Below are 21,405 nucleotides of genomic sequence, written 5' to 3' on the forward strand. Positions count from 1 at the left end.
CACGACCGTACACAGCTTTTAGGACACCACTTGGGCTGCACCAATTCACGGTTTTACCATTTGGCCTTCATGGGGCACCAGCGACCTTTCAGAGGCTGATGGACCGAGTGCTACAAGGCTGTGAAGGTTGGTCTGCTGCTTATTTGGATGATGTGGTCATCTACAGCAACTCCTGGGGTGAGCATCTGCAACATTTAAAGAGCACCCTACAGAAGATCCAGAATGCAGGATTGACCCTAAATGTGGACAAGTGTGAGTGGGCAAGGCAGGAAGCAAGATACTTGGGATACCACCTGGGAAATGGACAGCTGCGTCCTCAGGTGGACAAAGTGGAAGCCATAAGGAGGAGCCCCAGACCCACGACGAAGAAGGAGGTGAGGTCTTTCTTGGGACTGATCGGCTGGTACCGAAGATTTGTATCAGACTTCGCCACTCTAGCAGTGCCACTCACAAACCTGCTTGCAAAAGGGATCAAGAATCCAATACCTTGGACGGAGGACTGCGAAAATGCCTTCGTCAAGTTGAAGGAGAGAATATGTGCTGATCCTGTGCTGCAAAGTCCAGACTTTACCCAGCGATTCCTCGTACAGGTGGATGCCTCGGCGACAGGCCTGGGAGCAGTTCTGTTACAGGGAGCAACAGGAGAAGAAAGGCCTGTCACCTACCTCAGCCGGAAACTGCTGCCACGAGAGACACGTTACTCTGCAGTGGAGAAGGAATGCCTCGCCATCAAGTGGGCCCTAGAAAGTCTCCGATATTACCTCTTGGGACGGGAGTTTGACTTGGAGACAGACCACAGGGCATTAACGTGGATACACTCCATGAAGGACCGAAACTCCAGGGTCACAAGATGGTACCTCAGCCTACAGCCCTATAATTTCAAGGTGCGGCATCGTCCTGGAAAGCAGAACGTGGTCGCCGACTACCTGTCTCGGTTCCCGGCCAGTGCGCGGCTTAGAGAGGGGGGGGATAATGTGACGGAGGAGAACTAGCCCTCCCAGCTGGGTAATCATTACTGGCAACCACACACACACACATACACACATCGCATTCACTTACCTCTCATAATCCATCCCGTTTCCCCGGCTGTCGAAGCTGTGAGTGCACGCACACTCTGATGGCACATGGACATGTTTTCACACCACTCTTCCCCTCTGTTAGCATCCAAAACTTGGACCCTTCATACACATACATTGTCTTTGCACCCACGCTGTTTTGTTTGTTTGTTTTGGTTAGCTGCCTTCGGACTGACACGCTGTGCCGGCAAACCTGAGCGATCGAGCGGCGCTCGCTTATTGTTGCATCAAAGTGCGCCGCGCCGGCGCAGTACACCCGAAGGTTGGCGAGTCCATTTATTTTTGTTAAAGGGGTATTGTTATTTTGTGTATGTTAATGTTAAGTGTTTATTGCGTTTGATTTATGTATTAATATGTGTATTTATCTTTTAAAAGATAAATGTTATTTTTATGTTTAAATGAATATGTGTATTCTAAAATCCTTGAAGATGAAGGAGGGTTTTAATTAATTTATACTTACCTGTGAATTAAGCTCCCGATTTAGGGGAGGAGTCTGGCCTATAAAGAGAGAGGCCAGACTCATCCAAAGCACTTGTTTACCAAGTCGACCAAAGTGAGTGGAAGTGGAGAAAAGTTGTTTGATATATTGTTGATATTTGCTTGTGTATACGTTTTCATCATTATTTTGCCTTTTTGTTTATTTATTTGGTATTTTGTTTTTTTTGTCTGCACTTGTAAATATAAATATATCACTTTTGGTTATCTTCTCATACACTGTAAATAAACTTCACCTTGTACGAAAGTACTCTTACGGTTTGGGCCATTGTTATTGTGGTATTTTGGGACATACCCACGTCTCAAAGCGAACTGGTGGTGTTCGCTTTATCACAAGCTCACAGAGACTTTTAGAGAGACATGAGAGAAAACACAGAGAACATGAACTCTTCACCAGATCTGAGATCAGTTTAACTACCTTACAAGAGAAGAAACTTAAATCAGAAGAGCACAGAGAGAAGAAGATGATGAAGAAGCAGCAGTTTCACTGTGAGCAGTGTGGGAAGGGTTTTGTCTCTTCCTCAAATTTAAAAGTTCACATGAGGTCACACAGTGGTGAAAAGCCTTTCTACTGCACTGAATGTGGAAAATACTTCAGCACCAAACAAAGTCTTGATTTTCATAAGAGAATTCACACAGGAGAAAAACCATACGAATGTCCTCACTGTGAGAAGAGATTTAGACAAAAACATTGTTTAAAAACGCACATGATTTTACACACCAATAAGAGACCGCATCACTTTAGGGATTCAGGTTCATTAAAATCACAGCAGAATATTTACTCTAAAGAGAAACTCTATCAATGTTCACACTGTGATAAACGTTTCTGCAATAAACATCAGCTGATAATCCATGAGAGAATTCACACTGTAGAGAAACCTCATCACTGTCATGTTTGTGGGAAGAGTTTCAGTCAACAATCAAACTTAGAAAACCACCAGAGAATTCATACAGGTGAAAAACCTTTTAAATGCTCTCAGTGTGACAAGACGTTTGCTTATTCAGCTTCCTTAAAAGCCCATCAGAGACTTCATACTGGAGAAAAACCTCATCACTGTAATGTTTGTGGGAAGAGTTTTAGTCAATTGTCAAACTTTCAAAAGCATCAGAGACTTCATACAGGAGAGAAACCTTACAAATGCTCTCAGTGTGACAAGACGTTTGCTCGGTCAGGTCAGTTAAAAGACCATCAGAGAGTTCATACAGGTGAAAAACCTTACAAATGCTCTCAGTGTGACAAGTCGTTCACTTTATCTGGTAACTTAAAAGCCCATCAGAGACTTCATACAGGAGAGAAACCTTACATCTGCTCTGTCTGTGGAGAGAGATTCACTCATTTTGGAAGTCTTCAGCATCATCAGAAGAAACATCCTAAAGAACAAACTTCACTGAAATCATCATAGCGCCTTAAAACTGTTTACACACTAACCATGTAATGGTAAAAATAAAACTTGTTCAAATGTCTTCAGTGTGTGTATCGGTTCTTTTTGAACATTTCCATCTCATTTTAACAAAACCATGATAATATTGATAACCGTGATAACTTTGGTCACTATAATCATGATATGAATTTATATAATCATAATATAATCATAAAAGATGAATAAACGAAGGGGATGAGTACCTGGCATTTGAATTTCCAGCGTGATTTCTCTCCAGGCTGCTTAATTTTTTATCCTATCATAGTGGGCATGACACAAACACTCTTTATCTTTCCACATAGATATTGTAGAGTTAAGTGTCTCTAACTTAACAAATAAACAGAGAGATACAGGTCCAACATGTGCTCTCTAATGCTGCGTTTACACCAACCGCGGTAGAGGGGTGAAGCGCGAGTGATTTCAATGTTAACTCAATGTGAAGACGCGTTGCCGCGCGTCAAGAGGTCCCGCGGTGCGAAAGAGGCGTGCGGCGCGGAAGGCGCCAATTGAGCGTTGTGCGCGGTACGCGCGAATGGTGCTTTTTGTGCATTTTGCGGTTCACGCGAATTTGCGGCTGACGCCCAAGTTGAATATTTTAGCTTTGGCGGAATTTCGCGCTGCGTTAACCAATCAGGAACCTGCTTGCTGCTGTGGTGACAGCCCCGCCCAGAGTCACTCATTTAACCAATGCTTGATATTGTCCGTAAGCAGTCACCCGGAGCTACACCACACAAGTTCTAATTTCTATAGAGGAGACCGGCAAAAAAAAAAACCTCGCTTGGAAGAGTGTCAGTGAGGACATTGGGCAACCTGGTAATTGTAATACATATTTCCCTTTTGAGTCATATGACGTTTATCGACCCGCGTCGTTTATTTTCCCCCAATAGTAAGGTTACCAAATACAAACTGGTAACTCTCTTGATAAATGCACAATCAACATCAGTCATCTTGCAAACAGACAACCGCATAGCACTTGCCCCTCCCACAAGAAGCGGAGTTTGCCTCTGACGCGCGTCAAATGCTTGCTTTTTCCGCACGTCTACTCTGCTCTACACGCGCGAATGCATCCAAATTGTTCCAGCGATTTTGACGCCCGAAACGCGGTTGGTGTAAACTCAGCATTAGCATGACTATTCTGCCAGGTTTTCCACTTCTCCCACCTAACCACAAGGGGGCAACGTCACATCATGTGTCCTATAAAATCTACACAAAAAAACACTACATCCTCCTTTCTAAGATCAGTTGTACTGATACATATAACTCCAGATTAACTAACCCCTCTGTACAGTAAGAGACTATATCCAAGGCTAAGTGTTTACCAATTCAAACTTCTGCACTATACCTAAGGCAATATAACCCGTTGTCTTTTTCTCAAATATTAATGTAGAACTGTACATCCAATGGTATATTAAGAACAATAAGCTAATGAACATTAACTGAACTCTTAACTAAGAAGGTGGGGTAGACTGCCCGATCCTTCTACTGAGTGTGGGGGTTCATTCTGCCTCGTAGAAATCACTCAGTCTCTCCAGGAGTACCTGCAATTTAACCACAAAATCCTTCAAGTACCCCGGAGGTTGTCTCTCTCTTGCAGGGTAACGTGCCAGAGGCTCAGAACTGCATGGTTCAACTGGGCCCTGCTCTGCATTATCGGATCTCACTGGCTGACCCGTAGATTGCTCTGGCTCTAGTAGGATGGTCTGCGCTGCTGGCGCCACTGGCATAGCACTGACTTCCTGACAGTGAGTACATGACTACTGTAAGATGGCGCCGCCCATGGCTGCCGTAGCCTCTCTGTATGTTGTGGCTTGTGTGTTTTGTTTGTTTTGCACTACCCCTGTGTTTTTCCTGCGTGTCTATACAACGGAGGAACTTATGCATCACAGGGGTTTAACCCCGCCGGATTTATACCCTGATCTACTCACCCGTTCCACGGACATTCTGGATATTCTTGTAAGAGGTACCGAATTCTTCGCCGGTGCTATACGGTGGGTCAGAAGGCAGCGGGGAAGGAGAGCTGGTTCTCTGGTGTGCGAGGATGCCTCTTCCGGGTATATTCCTCGAAAACGTGAATTCTCTTTGCAATAAAATGGATGAACTCCAGTGTCTCGTAGCAAAGAGCAAGGAATTTCACTCAACGGCTGTTTTCGCGTTCGTGGAGACTCATCTGTCGCCAGCTACACCCGACGAGGTTGTGAAGCTGGAAGGCTTCTCTTCGTTCTGGGCGGACAGAGACATTGCGGCAGTAAATAAGTTGCGTGGTGGTGGACTATTGTTTTTTGTAAACAATCGTTGGTGTTCCGATGTAACAGTGATTAGCCAACACTGTTCCATTGAATTGGAATCCCTCTGTATCCTTTGTTTGTTTGTTTTTATTATTTATATAGCACACATAATACAACAGAAGTTGCCCAAGGTGCTTCACAAACGACAAGCTAAAACACTTAAAAAACATACATACAAACAATGCAGTTTAAAAACACATAAACAAACAAGAGACAACATAAAAACAAGAGACAACAACAGATTTTCACACTTTCACACAATGGCCAAGTCGCTTCCGACTGGCCCCCATGCTACCTCTAATAAATGTGTCTTCAACAGAGACTTAAACACAGCCAGCGACTTTACTGACCTAATCATGTAGGGGAGTTCATTCCACAATATGGGACCGACTCGAGAAAACGCTCTGTCACCTTTTCGTTTTGAATTTGTTCTTACAGTCACCAAGAGATTCAAATTCTCTGATCTCAGTGACCTGGGCGGGATGTACACAGACAATAATGTCACAGGTAGGGGTGGACCCAGACGTTAATAAGGTCACGCCCCTTTCTCCACCTCGAGGAGGTTCCCAAAGCCACCCCAATGACCAGACACACAAAGTAAGCATAATATTAAAATGCATTTTATTTAATTTACTTAAAATAATAAATAGGGGAGGGAAAAAAGGGAAACTTAAAATAACGGCCTCTTCAGGCTCTCGTCATTTCCACAGGCTGGATTTCCGCAGTTCCTTTTCGTGTCGCTCATTTTCTCTCTCTCTTTCTTCACAGACAGCAGCTGGGACACAATACACAGTTAGTTCAACTTGGCTTTCTCACCTCTTTGCTGCATACAGCCTACGGTAAGTATGAGGTTTGCTCTGTTCGTTTTCTCTGGCGTTCACTTTCTCTCTTCCTCTCTCCACAGACAGCGGCTGGGACACAAGACACAGTTAGTTCAACTTGGCTCTCTCACCTCTTCGCTGCATACAGCCTACGGTAAGTGTGAGGTTTGTTCTGTTCGTTTTCTCTGGCATTCACTTTCTCTCTTTCTCTCTCCACAGACAGCAGCTGGGACACAAGACACAGTTAGTTCGACTTGGCTCTCTCACCTCTTCTCTGCATACAGCCTACGGTAAGTATGAGGTTTGTTCTGTTCGTTTTCTCTGGCGTTCACTTTCTCTCTTTCTCTCTCTCCACAGACAGCAGCTGGGTGCGGTGCCCTCCTGTTCAAAAATGGATAACAGACCTGGGGGTTATTTAGTTGAAACCAGGTAAGCTGGGCGGACTTACGGTACTGGATTTCTCTCAATGGGTCAGATGGGACATGTAGTTTCCCAGGCAACGTCGGGGGCGAACCCTCTCGACGGGCGCGTTAGCCACAGAGGGGTGTACACGTCGCACCGTCCACCAAGGCAGAGCGCTGCCCTCTCACGTCACCATAAGGCGATCTTCCACCGGACAGGGGCGCCCCTTTGTAGGGACCTCGGGACGGGCGGGATTCCCTACACCACGTCCTCTGCACAGTAAGTATTTCGTAGGTCAAAATATCCACAATGACATTCTCTAGTCGTACTCACATATCCACTGGTTTCCCAGCTCTTCACCGCCGCTCTTCAGCAACCCCCAGATGTCTCAACAGGACTCGTTTCAGGGCACCACTCCGTCACTCGTAGCTAGAAGCACACTCACAACGTACAGTATAATAATGTTCCACCAGGGCCGATAGCCTCTTCGTTCTCCCAGACAAAAGGTATGAAGGTGGGTGTTTGTCTGACAAGACACACACCGCAATACACAGCAGAATACACAGCACCACGCTAAAGTGAAAGTTTCCACAGCACAAAGACTCACCCACCACAATCGTGTGCACACAAAGGACGCCCGTCTTCGCCCACTTTGCCCGAGTCCGATTGGCGATGGATCTCGCTGCCTCAGTGGTGGTCTCGTCACTGTGGCTGGCTTCAAACCAAAATCTCCTCGGCTCACCCACCCCGCTTCCTTAGGGGTAGGGCCGCTCTCCTTTTCCCGGAGGTATTTGCTAGAAGACAGGTTAGTAAATACACAGTGTCTGTACAACAATACGGTTACTCACTCGACACTTTAAAGTGTTTGTCTCTCTCCTTTTTCTCTAATCCCCTCGACCAGCAACGTCGAGGCTGCAACAGTATGTCTCTTCCAAATGCTTCCACAATTTCTTCACAGTTAGTACTCACACAACTCCGTTTCTTCTCCTCTTAATGTATCTTCATTTGCGTAGTTTGCCTTCGTCTTTCAGCCCTTAAGGCTTACACTTACTTCCAATGTAGAACTTCAACTTGAGAGAGAGAGTCCGACCGCCACCAGTAGCGCGTCGAGTGAACCCACACAAATGACAACAGTCACAACGCACAACAGTTACAATCGACACATCAGCACTTTTTGGGGTGCTCCCTTAAAAGATCCACAGCTGCCTTTCTTTCGACCCCTGTGGCTCCGTCTTCTATCCGCGCGCTTCCTAGCGCAGCCCGGATCAACAGAGCCTTCGGCTCTTCAAAAGGCGCGTGTCTTTGCTCTGCCTTTGGCAAAAGGAGCTTTACCCGTGTCGATCGCTCTCGTGTCAAGCGCGCCTCCTTTGTGTTCCTGCAGAGCTATTTATTTGTTTCCCTCTCACACAGCCTCCAATCACACTTCGCTTCATAATATCTTTCACCTGTGGCTCGTAAAGCCCTGGTTGCGTTGCCCTGGAAACCAGGAAGTGAGCGAGTGCGTCGTCCAATATGGCCTGGGTGGAAACCATCTTCGAGCGGAACCGAGTTTCGCCAATTTCGGTTCCGCTCTATAAATGTCACCCTGTGACAATAACTCAGATAAATATGTTGGCAAATTGTGTAGTGCTTTAAAAACCAGAACAATGATCTTGTAGTGTACTCTATACTGGACTGGCAACCAGTTTAAGGATCACAATAAAGGTGTAACATGATCCATTTTTTTGGCTGACTTGATCAATCTGGCTGCAGCATTTTGTATATTTTGCAAGCGTGTCAGAGCTTTTTTATCAATTCCAACATACAGTGAATTGCAATAATCCATTTTAGAGAAAATTACAGCAGAAATAGCTCTCTCAAAATCTGCCGGAGATAGAAATGGTTTGGTTTTTGCTAAAAGCTTTAAGTGAAAAAAACTTGATTTAATCACAGAGTTGATTTGTTTGTCCATTTTTAGCTCAGAGTCCAAGATAAATCCAAGGGTTTTAACCTTATCAAAGATCGCAGCTGCCAGGGGGGTTTCTTTTAGTCGTTTAGAGACTAACTGAGAGTTGGAACCGAAAACTATAACCTCCGTTTTCTCCTCATTTAGCTTTAAGAAATTAGCTGCCAGCCAGTCTTTCACCTCCTGAATACAAGATAATGGGCTCTATTTTAACGATCTGAAACGCAAGTGCGAAGCGCAACGCGCAAGTGAGTTTGTGGGCGGATCTTGGGCGCTGTTTCTATTTTCCCGGCGTGAGAAATAACTCTTGCGCCGGGCGCAAACCAATAAGAGGTTGGTCTGAAGTAGGTTCATTATTCATAGGTGTGGTTTGGGCGTAACGTCAAATAAACCAATCAGAACGCTATCCAACATTCCCTTTAAACGCAAGGGCGCAAGTTCCATGGCGGGTTGCTATTATTATGACGGATTTACCAGGGGTACGCCAGGAGCGGTTTACAGCTGAGGAGACCCACGTCAAAGACAGAGAAGTTGTTTTGTATGGGGATAGGAGAAACCCGACCAAATCAGCGTAGGTTAAACAGGCGTGAGAGGAAATATCCACAATTGTCTCATCAGCTGGCATCCCCATCGTTGCGCCAGCATAAATCGGGCACGCCGTGTAACGGGAGGTGGATCTGCCTCTACACAGACGCCGGCAGAGGACATCGCTGCGTCCACCCTCACCGCTGAAAGGGTTTGGGGGCTTTGAAATCGGACCCAAGAAACGCAAGCAAGGTCCAACCCCAAAGTACTCTTACAAATCAAGTTCATATACATTAAGGTTTCTTATGAAAACATTTTAATTATTATTTACATAAAATAAACGTAATACAGCCACACAACAAACTTATGAAAATATTTTAATCGTTATTTGCATGAGAATAAATAAAAACTATCACCACAATGCTCACCACTATGATTCCCCTTATCTCGTGTATTAATATTTTTAAGTGTAACAATTTATGATTTGCAAAAATAACTGTTGCATCTGTGTAGATTAGATAAGCAAAGTGTATGCGCGTTGTGCACGCTATACATTATGGTCAAGCATGCGCCCTTAAAATAGCATAATGAACAATGCGCAACGCGCCACTGACTTTAAACTTTTTTTTTCTGGTCAGTGGCGCAATTGTTTTTTGAAACTGCAAAATAGCATCAGGGATGGTTTGCGCCGCAACACGCCTCTTTTTTTGCGCTGAACCGCCCAGGGAGCGCAAGTTCATTCCCTAGTTTGCCGACGTGCTTCTGTGGAGGGAAAAACCCGCTGTGCGCCGGCGCAAAATACGAATGATACATGCGTCACTGACAAAGTCAATTGCGCTGGGTGCAAGATAGGGCCCAATAAGTTGCCGAATGCATTAAAATCTGACCGTTTTACCGAAACATACATCTGAACATCATCTGCGTAACAATGAAAAGACATGTTGTGTTTCCTAAAAATAGAACCAAGAGGTAGCATGTATAAGGCGAATAAAATAGGAGCTAAAATAGAACCCTGGGGGACCCCACACAATAACAGGGACCTCCTGGACATGCAGTCTTTTACACACACAGATACAGATCTATCAGCAAGATATGATTTAAACCACCTAAGGACATTCCCCTTCATGCCAACCCAGGATTCCAAACGCTGCAGTAAAATATTGTGGTCCACCATGTCAAATGCAGCACTGAGATCAAGAATCATCAATACAGCATTTTCCCCTTTATCCAGAGATAAGAAAATGTCATTAAGCACCTTCACCAGTGCTGTCTCAGTGCTATGCTTTGACTTAAAGCCAGATTGAAACACCTCAGTTATAGAATTTGACCGTAGGTGGTCTTGAAGTTGATTAAAAACAGCTCTTTCTAACACCTTTGCCAAAAATGGCAGATTTGAGATTGGCCTAAAGTGGTTTGGGTCGTCCATAGAGAGGTTTGGCCGTTTTAACAAAGGAGTCACAATCGCATGTTTAAAATCAACTGGACAAATGCCCTGGCTAAGGCATTTGTTAATTAAGTTCATAATATTAAAAACCACAGTATCCGCGATCTGCTTAAAAAGCCGTGGTGACATAATGTCATCTTTTGAAGAGGAAGGTTTTAAATGTGTAATTATATCTGCTAAATCAAACCGAGTCAAAGGATAAAAGTCACTCCAGTCCCTGGGGGAAGTCGATGGTGATGGCAAAAAAACATCAGCTCCCATCTGTGGTATATGGACACAGAGGTTTGCAATTTTCCCTTGGAAAAATCTTTGAAACTCTTCACAGGTGATAGTTAAGGAGTCTGGATGCATATTTTGAATCGGATTTATAGCCGCATTGATTGTGTCAAATAACACTTTGGGATTGTTAACATTCTTTAAAATAGTCTCAGAATAAAATTTGTGCTTGGCTTCCCTTGAGGCCATTTGAAATGTAACCAAAGATTCTCTAAACAGGTCAAAATGTACTTGAATTTTAGATTTTCTCCATCTCCTCTCTGCCTGCCTAGACAGCCGTCTAAGCTTGCGAATGTCATCATTTACCCATGGCGGAGAAATATGCCTAACATGTTTAACTGTTAGAGAAGCAATAACATAAACAATTTCAGAGCAGACTGTTTTAAATTGCAATAGATGTTCTTCAATTCTTAGAGAGCAAAGTGCAGTTTCAGAGCATATGGTTGCATACTTTCTATCATAAAGCTCTGCAAACTCGCCACTCGTCGCTGGTGTTATTTTTCTAGTCCGCTTTTTTGTCCGAGGCCTCATTAAGGTCTTAGTAAGACACAGATTAAAAGCCACTGATTTGTGATCTGAAAAAGGGACTTCATCGACATTTAGGTCCTGAATGGGCAAATTATGAGATAAAACCAGATCTAACATATGGCCCAATCGATGAGTAGGCCCATTTACCCATTGTATTAAGTCATACGAGTCCATCACATTCACAAACTCCTTTGAGATTGCATCCTTAGCACAGCAGAGATGTATATTCAAGTCTCCAAGGATTAAAAAGCAATCAAACTGCGTTGTCAGTCTACCTACAAGATCCGAGAATTCCGAGATAAAGTCTTTGTTTGCCTTGGGTGGGCGATATACCAATGCAATAGTGATTGGATTTGTTGACATGATTTGAAATACTTGTAGCTCAAAACTGTTGTAGGGTGCAAACATTATTTGTCGACATTTAAAAACGTTCTTAAAAATAGTCATAATGCCACCTCCACGCCCGGTTTCTCGCGGCGTGTTAAAGTACAAACAGTCTTGCGGCAAAAGTTCTGACATTGGTGAAATATCTACCTTCAGCCATGTCTCAGCCAAGAAAAAGAAGTCCAGCTTGTTTTCTGCCATAAAATCGTTCAGGATAAACGTTTTGCTTCCAACCGCCTGTACATTTAGTAACGCCATGTTCAATTGCGTTTCGCCGCCGGTCATCCGCTGTTCACAGGTTAATGGTCGAAGATTTTTCTGGTTAACCCCTCTCGCGTAGACCCGAACCATCGCAGCGCGGCCTGGAGTGGCCACTGTGTCAGGTATAGCCGGTACAAGCCAACTACCCAGCGCTTCCCACGACCACCACAAAATTTTCCGCCCCTTCATTTCAATCGTAGTTTGTCTTGACGATCTAATGAAGTTCTGGGCTCCAAGACTACGCTTTAGTCTGGTAATAATACCGCCACGCTTTCCACGCTTCCTGAAGCGTCTACATCGTTTGATGACGAAGGGAAGTCGCCGCAGGCAGCACGGAATATCCTCTAGCAGTGGTGGTGGAGGAAAATGCGAGTCTTTGTGATCTTTTTTAAAGAGGGTCTCAACCGTAGCTTGGATGGATAACAGCTGAGAACGGTCATAAACCAGCAGAGAAGAGGTATGTTGAAAAAAACCCGTTATTAGTAGTAGCATAAGTGTAAAAACATAGACAGACAACGCAACAGGTAGACGGCATGCCACATACAACGGCGCCATCTTGCCTATGAGTAATGAGTAGTGATCCATTTGTCATCCATTCTATCCCCCCTGTGAGTTTAGCTCATTTATACTCGTGTGTGTTTACATTCCACCATCTGCTGACGTCACCGCAGCGGTAGACACACTGGCTGAACAAATAATGAGTATGGAAGGCCAGCACCCAGACATCTTTGATATTGTTGTGGGCGACTTCTATGGGGCAAATCTTAGCTGGGCGCTTCCTAGATACAGGCAACAAGTCACATGCACTACTAAGGGAGTGAATACTCTCGACCACTGCTATTGCACAATCAGGCAGGCTTATCATTTGGTCCAGCGTGTGGCGCTGGGCAACAGTGATCATGACCTCATCCATCTTATACCTAGTTACAGGCAGAAATTAAAACGCTTTAAACCTGTAGTGAGTCAGTTCAGAGTGTGGTCCAGTGAAGAACGCGAGCAACTCCGTGCTTGCCTTGAGGGATCGGGCTGTTACCAGGCCTTTGAGTGGGCAGGCCTAGAAGCTGACAACAACCTGGATGAGTACACTGATACCGTGACATCATTCATTGGCTTCTGTGGGGAAGTTTGTGTCCCTCTCCACTCCAGAAAGATCTATAACAATGACAAGCCTTGGTTCTCCCCTTAGCTTAAATGGCTGAGGAAGGAAAAGGAGGTGGCCAGACATAGTGGAAATGACAATCTGTTTAAACGGGCTAAGTACAGATTTGCCAAAGCAGTACGAGAGGCGAAACAACGCTATACAGACAGGCTGCAGCTGTCGGATGGCAACCCCTCCTCCGTCTGGAATGGCCTGAAGAAAATTAGCAACTACAGACCCAAGTCCCCACCGATGCCCTGCAGCCTCCCCCTCGCCAACAAACTCAACGAGTTTTACTGCAGGTTCGAGACAGTGCCATCTTCATCACTTTCTCTAGTCCCCCCTGGGCCACAACCATGGCTTCACCCTCCTGTTTCTCCATCTCTGTCCCCTCCCTCTTCGTTCACCACCTCCCCCATCCCCCCTCCTCACCAGCCCATCAGTGCTTTCTTTGTCACTGAGAGGCAGGTGATACGACTGCTCAGGAGCCAGGACACTCGGAAAGCACCCGGCCCTGACTCTGTCTCACCGTCTACCCTGAAGTACTGTGCTGAACAACTCGCACCGGTGTTTACCCACATCTTTAACATCTCATTGGAGCTGTGTCATGTCCCAGCGTGCTTCAAGGCGGCGACCATCATCCTTATACCCAAGAAGGTCAAGGTTTTGGGCCTAAACGATTACAGACCTGTCGCTCTTACCTTCCTGCCAATAAAGGTGATGGAGCGCCTCGTTCTGGCCCATTTGAAGTCCATCACAGATCCTGCACTGGATCCCCTGCAGTTTGCCTACAGAGCCAATAGATCTATGGAGGACGCAGTGAATATGGCTCTGCATTATGTCTTAGAACACCTTGACACTGCAACTATGCCAGGATTCTGTTTGTGGACTTCAGCTCGGCCTTCAATACAATCCTTCCCTCTATCCTGGAGCACCAGCTGTCCCTGCTGCAGGTACCAGTCTCCACTTGCAAATGGATAACTGACTTTCTCACCAACAGGTCCCAGCGGGTGAAGCTGGGGTCGTGTATCTCCAGCTTTAGGTCTACCAGGTTCCCCACAAGGCTGCGTTCTTTCCCCTGCCCTGTTTACACTTTATACAAACAGCTGCACCTCTCTCCACCACTCGGTCAAGCTCCTGAAGTTTGCAGATGATACCACCCTGGTGGGCCTCATATCTAGGGGGGATGAATCTGCTTACAGGAGGAGGAAAGAGCGGTTGCAGAGCTAGTGTCGCAGGTATAACCTAGAGCTTAATGCTCTGAAAACAGTGGAGATGGTGGTGGATTTTAGGAAGAATGCAGATCCACCCCTTCCCATCATGCTGGGGGACACCACAGTGACCATTGTGTAGTCTTGCCGTTTCCTTGGGCTGACCATCTCCCGCGATCTCAATGGAGTCAGAGCATCATGTCCCTCATGAAAAAGGCCCACAAGCGGTTGTATTTTCTGCGACAGCTGAAAAAATTCAGGCTGCCCAGGCCAATAGTAATCCGGTTTTATTCTGCCATCATTGAATCCATTATCACACAAGCCATAATTACATGGTTTCCTGCTGCAGCAGCCAAGGACAAGACCAAGCTGCAGCGGGTGATCTGCTCGGCAGAGAGAGTGATCAACATCTCTCTACTTTCTCTGGAGTCCCTTCACAACATCAGGGCTGTGAGAAGGGCAAGAAAAATTATGGCTGACCCATCTCATCCAGGCTGTCCCATGTTTCAGCTGCTCCCTTCAGGTAGAAGGCTTCGGCTCCCGAGAACTGCTAAATCCCGGCATTGCCTGAGCTTCTTTCCCACAGTCGCCAGGCTGCTTAATGACAGTTCAATTTATTTTCAGGACTGAATGCACTTTTTACACTTTATTGTTTCTATTACTCCTACTTTTATTATTCAGTATTAGTTAAAGTATCATTATTACATTTAGCACCTTTCATATGATTGTGTATTATGTGTCTTATCTTTGTTTTGTCTTAATGTTTCGTTTGCCACATTACATCCATGCATGACTGGCTGTAAAAAATTCCAAGTGTGTTTCAGACTATATGGCAATAAACTGAACTTTGAACTTGAACTTTGAGATGAGGTGGTTTTGGCACAGGTTCCCTCTGGGAGTGTCAATGATGTATAACCTTGGTGCTTCCGTCTGTCTTATTACTGTCCCCTTCTCCTTTGTGTTCTTTACCCAAACATGATCGCCTGGTGTCAGTCTTGTGAGATGTTGAGCCCTGTGTCTTTTGTTGAAGTCCCAGCTCAATCTCAGTCTCTTTTTCTGTTTCTCCTTTTTAAGTTTGGTTAAGTCAGTCCAGCCTGGGTAAAGAGATGACAGAGTGACTGGAACTGTTGTTCTGAGCTGCCGGCACATTGATAGCTGTGCTGGACTGTACAAGTTGGCGAGTGGCGTGGCTCTGTAAGCCATGAGTGCCAAATATGGGTCTTTATCTTTCTGGAGGAGACCTTTAACCGTCCGCACAGCTCGCTCAGCCTCATCATTGCTCTGAGCGTATCTGGGGCTAGAAGTTGTGTGTGTGAACCCTCACTGTATTGCAAATTGAGTGAAGCATTCAGACGAGAACTGGGGTCCATTATCTGTCATGACCTCGGACGGTGTGCCGTGCCTGGCGAAGATAGACTTGCAATGTTCCAGTACTGCTAATGAGGTTGTAGATTTGAGTTTAGCTACCTCAATGAAATGGGAAAAGTAGTCTACCACCAATGGATACTGTTGGAGAAAATGTATTTCTTATGACATTTTTGAATATATTATGTTACCAGGCACGTGCAGAGGGGGGGGGGCGGGTGCCCAAGCACCTGCCCCTTTACCCCTGGATGACCAAAGTGCCCTTTTTGTCAAGGCATTTTTTTTGTAATTAAATGCCCTTTTGTGAAGGCCTGCCCAATCTAACTATTAGTAAAATTAATAAAAAATAATTTAGCCGCAAAATAAAATTAGTCACATGATGACGTATTGACCTTTTATTGGACAATCTCTTTAGGGAAAGCTCACAGCGCTAGCAGCGCCCTCACGTGCACGACACGGTGCGCACTCGCAGTCCAGGGAGGATCCCCCTCGAGCCGGCATTGAACCGAAGCGGTATGCTTGTTATATTATTATTATTTTACAAGAACAACGTGAGGAGAGCATGCACAGCTTTATTGCTGTGTGTGTGTATTAACATCTCTAGAACGTTAGATGCAAACAGGGCTCTCAAGTCTCACGCATTTAGCGCAGGGACGTTCTCTGCCGGAAGTTCATACAGGTAGCTGTCTCGAGTTTTTAGGTGTGCTCAACTTCACGCAGCAATGCAAGAACCGAAACGCACATGACATCAAAGTACCGCAAGAAATATTCGGGAAATCATACGGAGGAGTTTGATTTCAAATCGCTCTCGCGCTGTTCTAATGTCATCCACTTGTCACGCGGAGTTTGTTGGAATAGCAAGATCCGATGAATACGGTAAAAACACTTAATTTTTGTATCACATTGAATTTACGATTCCTGGACTCGCCTTTGATAAAAGACAATGTGAGCTGATATTGGGTAATATAGCCATACTCGTGCTAAATTATTAACTCAGTCAAAAACTCTCCAGCTTTGCAACCAGTTTTAGTTTACCTGAAAATAAAGAAAGTACTAGAGGCTTCATGAAATGAATGAAAGGAGAGATGAATGTTATTATTTTATTGCCCTGTCATCAAGGCATCAAAGTGTGCAAAAACACAACACAAACACGATTCAAAACTAAAATATGTAGGCTACTCTCTTTGTATACAAATTTCGAACAGGATTAGAATGGAATAGAATTATATTTTAAATATGATAACAAAAACACAAGCCTGTAAACGTAATAATATCTTAATGTCACAATGCAATATATAATATCATATAATTTCAAAACTGCATATACTGTGTTGACACACACAAACACTAAATGAAATGCACTGTAAGTCGTTTTGGATAAATGGTAAATGGACTGCATTTATATAGCGCTTTTAACAGACCAAAGCGCTTTACAATTAGCCTCACATTCACCCATTCACTCACACATTCATACACCGACGGCGGTGTCAGCCATGCAAGGCGCCAGCCAGCTCGTCGGGAGCAGCTGGGGTTAGGTGTCTTGCTCAAGGACACCTCGACACTTGGTCCAGTGGAGCCGGGGATTGAACCACCAACCTTCCGGTTTGTAGACAACCTACATGAACCACTAGGCCACTGCCGCCGGATAAAAGCTGCTGCCAAATGCATAAATATATAGATATAAAACTCAGTCTATATAGATTTTTCTGTCTCACTCTATTTGCAAGGAAAATAAAGAAAAACGTTAGACTTATCATCTTTCTATTCTGTATTACTTTATTATTTGTTTCAGTTGTGTGCTTGCGTGTCGGCGAGCAAAGTGCCCTTTTTATTCTTTGAGCACCTGCCCCTCCAATGGTCTCTGCACGGCCCTGTATGTTACCATTTATGAATGTATAATCCTTTGCTTAGAATCATATTTAGCTACTCAGAAAAACTGCCAAGGTGAAATAGTAGGTAGAATGTTACCTTGTTATCATACGACCTTTGATTACTGCATATTCAAGCTACATCATCAAGTTACTATCTTGTTTTTGGTAGAATGTAGATAATCCTATTCTTCTAGACTTAGAAAAATGTGTGATGTTGTTACCATTGTGAAGGTCTGTTAGGTTCGACCTTTGGAATGAACCAACCCTGTGATTAGAACCTAAATAAATACAGTCCGCAGAGAGACATCTCAATCTGGGTTCTCCCTGCAGAATATTTACTACCCTATTCGTGGTCTGAGTGTGTCTTATTTTTGTTAAGGTTCATAAGTATTTTAAACCTGACATTTTGGTCCTTCGAGCCGGATTCCAACACATCCAGTGATCAACAGCGGAGGAGACATGCCAAAGCCCGTCGACGGCCGAGTTCTAGGAATTCGAAGAAAGTCCTGGGTGGTGAAAATTCCTCGCCAGGCCGGCATTTAAGTCTCCTCAGCTGGTGATCTCGGGATTGACGGAATCCGAAGCTAAGAAGACAACTCAGATGGAGTGAATCGGGTGAGTTTCTGATTGGTAATTTAAATTGATATTTACCATAAGAAAAGGGGACAGCTGAATTGGTTTGAGTCCAATATGGGTAACTAAGACCCTACAGTGTCGGCCAAGAACAGAATTGTGGGTTCGAGTCCCCAATATCTGTTGGACAGTTGAATTGAGAGGGTTCGAGTCCCCCAATAACTGTCAGTCAGCCGAATGGAGGGTTCGAGTCCCCCAGTAGCTGTAGGGGATCCTGGGGATCGCCCTAAATAATTACTATATTTGTGTAAAACCAAATATTTATTCGGTGTATGTTTTGTGTTTTATGCGTTTTTTGTGTTTGATGTGCTGAAGCAATTGTATTATATTGTATTATATATATACTGTAAATTTACCCGCTGTACTGAAACAGTGACAGGGAGAGAAACCCTGAAGGTTCAAAACAACCAATAAGTTAAACGCTGAAGTAAGCACACTGTGTAAACAAACAGAATGTGGTCTTTAGAATTCCCCGGGGAAAGAAAAGTTGAAAGAAATTGTTGAATTTTTGTTGTTTAATTTTTCTTTTTAAAGATGAGAAATTGTAGTAGTGCTTGTGCTAAGAAGGATTTAGAAGGAGAAATAATGGCTATAATGAAACTACTCTAGGAGCAAGGCCAACCCCTCCCGTAGTTCCCATAGCAGCTTCTAATGTCCCTGTAGCAGCCCCTGATATCACTGCCCAAACCGGTCCTCTCCCATATCATGGTCTATATGACCCTGCCAGAGAAGCACGTATTTTGAAGTGATTTTGAGCCATTGACTTTGTCATGTCTCAACAGCAGGGATGGTTATGGTTAAGTTAATAGAAGAGCATTTCATTGCCTACGGATTCTATATTTACTTAAGAAATGTTTGTAAGGCATGTACCATTTACATAAAACATATCCAGCTACATTGCTTGGTTTGTCTGAAGCAATTCCAAACAGCCATGACTTTGACTGTGTAGATATTATACAAACATTAAGTGTTGATGAATACTTAGACAATCTGCCACTTAAAAATTCCAATTTGATTGTTACAATGATGCTTATCTTTTGTGGACAAAAAGGGAAACGAAAGGCAAAAATCACAAAAAACATGTGATATGACTGGTAACAAAAAACCTAACACTTATATTTATTTTTTGTTATGCCTGGGGAGCTGTGCATAATTCTCGAGCAGGTTGGCAGCAGAGAGGTTTCCTGAGATGTCCCGGGAACAGGTTGCGGTAAAAGCCCACCTGAAGGGAGATTCTAGTGAGATTGAACGGAAAACCCTTGCTGACCAGGCAGCTACGGTTGCCAGCCGCATGAACGGCAGAGAAACTCTTACTGCTCAAATGCGTCATCTATGGTGACAAACTACTCACAGCTCACAGACATAGCTGTTTTCAATTCAATGCTCCAGAAAGGAGAAATGAGAATGGATTGAAAATAGATAACAATATTTGGAAATTTAACACTGATTCATAAATCCAAAAGCCTTTTCCTTATTTGGTCACACAGATACACAGTGTCGGACGCTTAGGCGTTTTTCAAATGTGTTCACATTTTAATGCAAATTGGTGGGCGAGGGGTTTTTAGGAAACATGCGAAAGAAATTGTTTGCGAATACGTAACTTGTCAAAATCACAATTTGGCACCCCATATTCTATCAATTCTAAGCAGAACACCTCAGGGCTGTTTAGTGAATGGCAGTGTGACTTCATAACTTACACCTAAATACAAGGGTTATCAAGATGTTTTAACTAATAGATTTTCTCATTTGGTGTAAAGTTTTTCCCCACAAAGAAAGGCTTTGCTGCCTTTATGGCTAATATGACAACATAATATTGTGCCAGGGCAAATGTTTAGCTTCTGATGTTTTGGTCACCTAATGGTTTCTATAGTTTCTATGGAAGTCAATACTAGTTATTACCTAGTAATACTTAGAACAAGATATTTCCTAACAAATCTGTTTAAACAAAGTTGTTTTTTGGCCATGGAGCTCTCTTGTTTTCTTTTCTTTTGTTTTTATGTTTTTGCAGAGATATATGACGACGGCCTTCAAGAAATTCACTGAAAATTTCAGGCCAATGGTCATTATTAATTATTACACTGAAGGGTATGAGCAAAATTAACACAAAACACAATGGCCCTCGTTTATCATAAGTGCGTACACCAAAATTCCAGCGTACACCTGGCGTACACCCAAAACCACGGTGACTTTGAGATTTATCAATATGGACGTTGGCGTACGGCACGCTCAAATCCTACGGCTGCTCAGGAGGTGGTGTACGCACATTTTGAGTTAGTGCAGAAATGCGCAAACACTTCCTAACACCACAAAACGCACTGACAAACTAAAATATATGATATATTATGACCCACTGTAAAAAAAAACATAATAATTACAAACTTCAGTGTTTATTTTTATGCAACATGGACTTCAATGTTTAATTTGAGAGACTTTACCAAAGCATTTGATTTGATTTGATTTGCGGTGCGGTAATATTACCATCAAAGCGCCTTTCTAAAAAGTCAGCTCGCTCAGCACCGCTCGTTGAACCCAGAACGCCCTTTGATAATTTGCTAGTTCGAGAATCTGTAAAAACGTCTAGCAATAAGTTGTGGAATTCAAGCCTCATACATAAATGTAAAGTAAAAATCAAAGTTAAGATTGGACAGGAAGAAAACATTAAAAGGAAGTGCGGAGAGACTGTAAAAGTTAGCAAATATTCATCCTGGAATCTGAAGCGGCACATTGCAAGAAAGCACAAGGATGTGCTACGAAAACATGGTAATAATGCATCAAAAGGTAAGCTAGTTACATACCATTAGATGATAAATTAATAGCTACACATGAATAGGTAAAGTAAAATGTTTGTGTTGAATGGAGCCATAAATCCGAACATGATGACATGCGGACAAAATCATGGCCACGAACTATCTTTTATGCTACATTATGGACACTTCTTTTTCTTATTTAGTCTAAAGTATGGCCATAAATATAAAATTCGTTCCCAATATTCAACAGTTTGTTCCTTGGGATTAATTATTATAATATTTCGTCATTACTATTACAATTATTATTACTTCAAATTATGAATTAGCCTAGTAAAACATGTGGATGTCTTGGAAACAAATTGTTAATTTGAATTATATCCGGAGCTCCGTATGAAACTGGATCTTAGCTAACAAACAACTGTATGTAAATACAGAAAAACACTATAAAAGTTACTACATCATTTTAAAATATTATTTTAAAAAAACTTAACCGAACCATTAAGCAGACATATAATTTAGATGTAGGCAACAGTAAATAATAATAATAATAATAATAATAATAAATAATTATTATTCT

At 43.4% G+C, this 21,405-nt stretch overlaps 1 protein-coding gene across 1 annotated transcript; it reads left to right on the forward strand.

Moving 5' to 3' along the window:
- Positions 1-1,912: 1,912 nt before the first annotated feature.
- LOC135750099 (uncharacterized) lies at positions 1,913-3,102 on the forward strand. Its single transcript, XM_065268869.2, has one exon. The coding sequence runs from the start codon at positions 2,036-2,038 to the stop codon at positions 2,972-2,974; it is 939 nt and encodes a 312-aa protein (XP_065124941.1). The 5' UTR covers positions 1,913-2,035; the 3' UTR covers positions 2,975-3,102.
- The last annotated feature ends 18,303 nt before the right edge of the window (positions 3,103-21,405 follow it).

The sequence above is a fragment of the Paramisgurnus dabryanus genome, chromosome 12 (assembly GCF_030506205.2).
Source record: "Paramisgurnus dabryanus chromosome 12, PD_genome_1.1, whole genome shotgun sequence".
In the NCBI taxonomy this organism is placed as follows: domain Eukaryota; kingdom Metazoa; phylum Chordata; class Actinopteri; order Cypriniformes; family Cobitidae; genus Paramisgurnus; species Paramisgurnus dabryanus.

Excerpts from the sequence above, each read along its gene's own strand:
- LOC135750099 (XM_065268869.2), top strand. The coding sequence starts at position 2,036 with ATGATGAAGAAGCAGCAGTTTCACTGTGAGCAGTGTGGGAAGGGTTTT.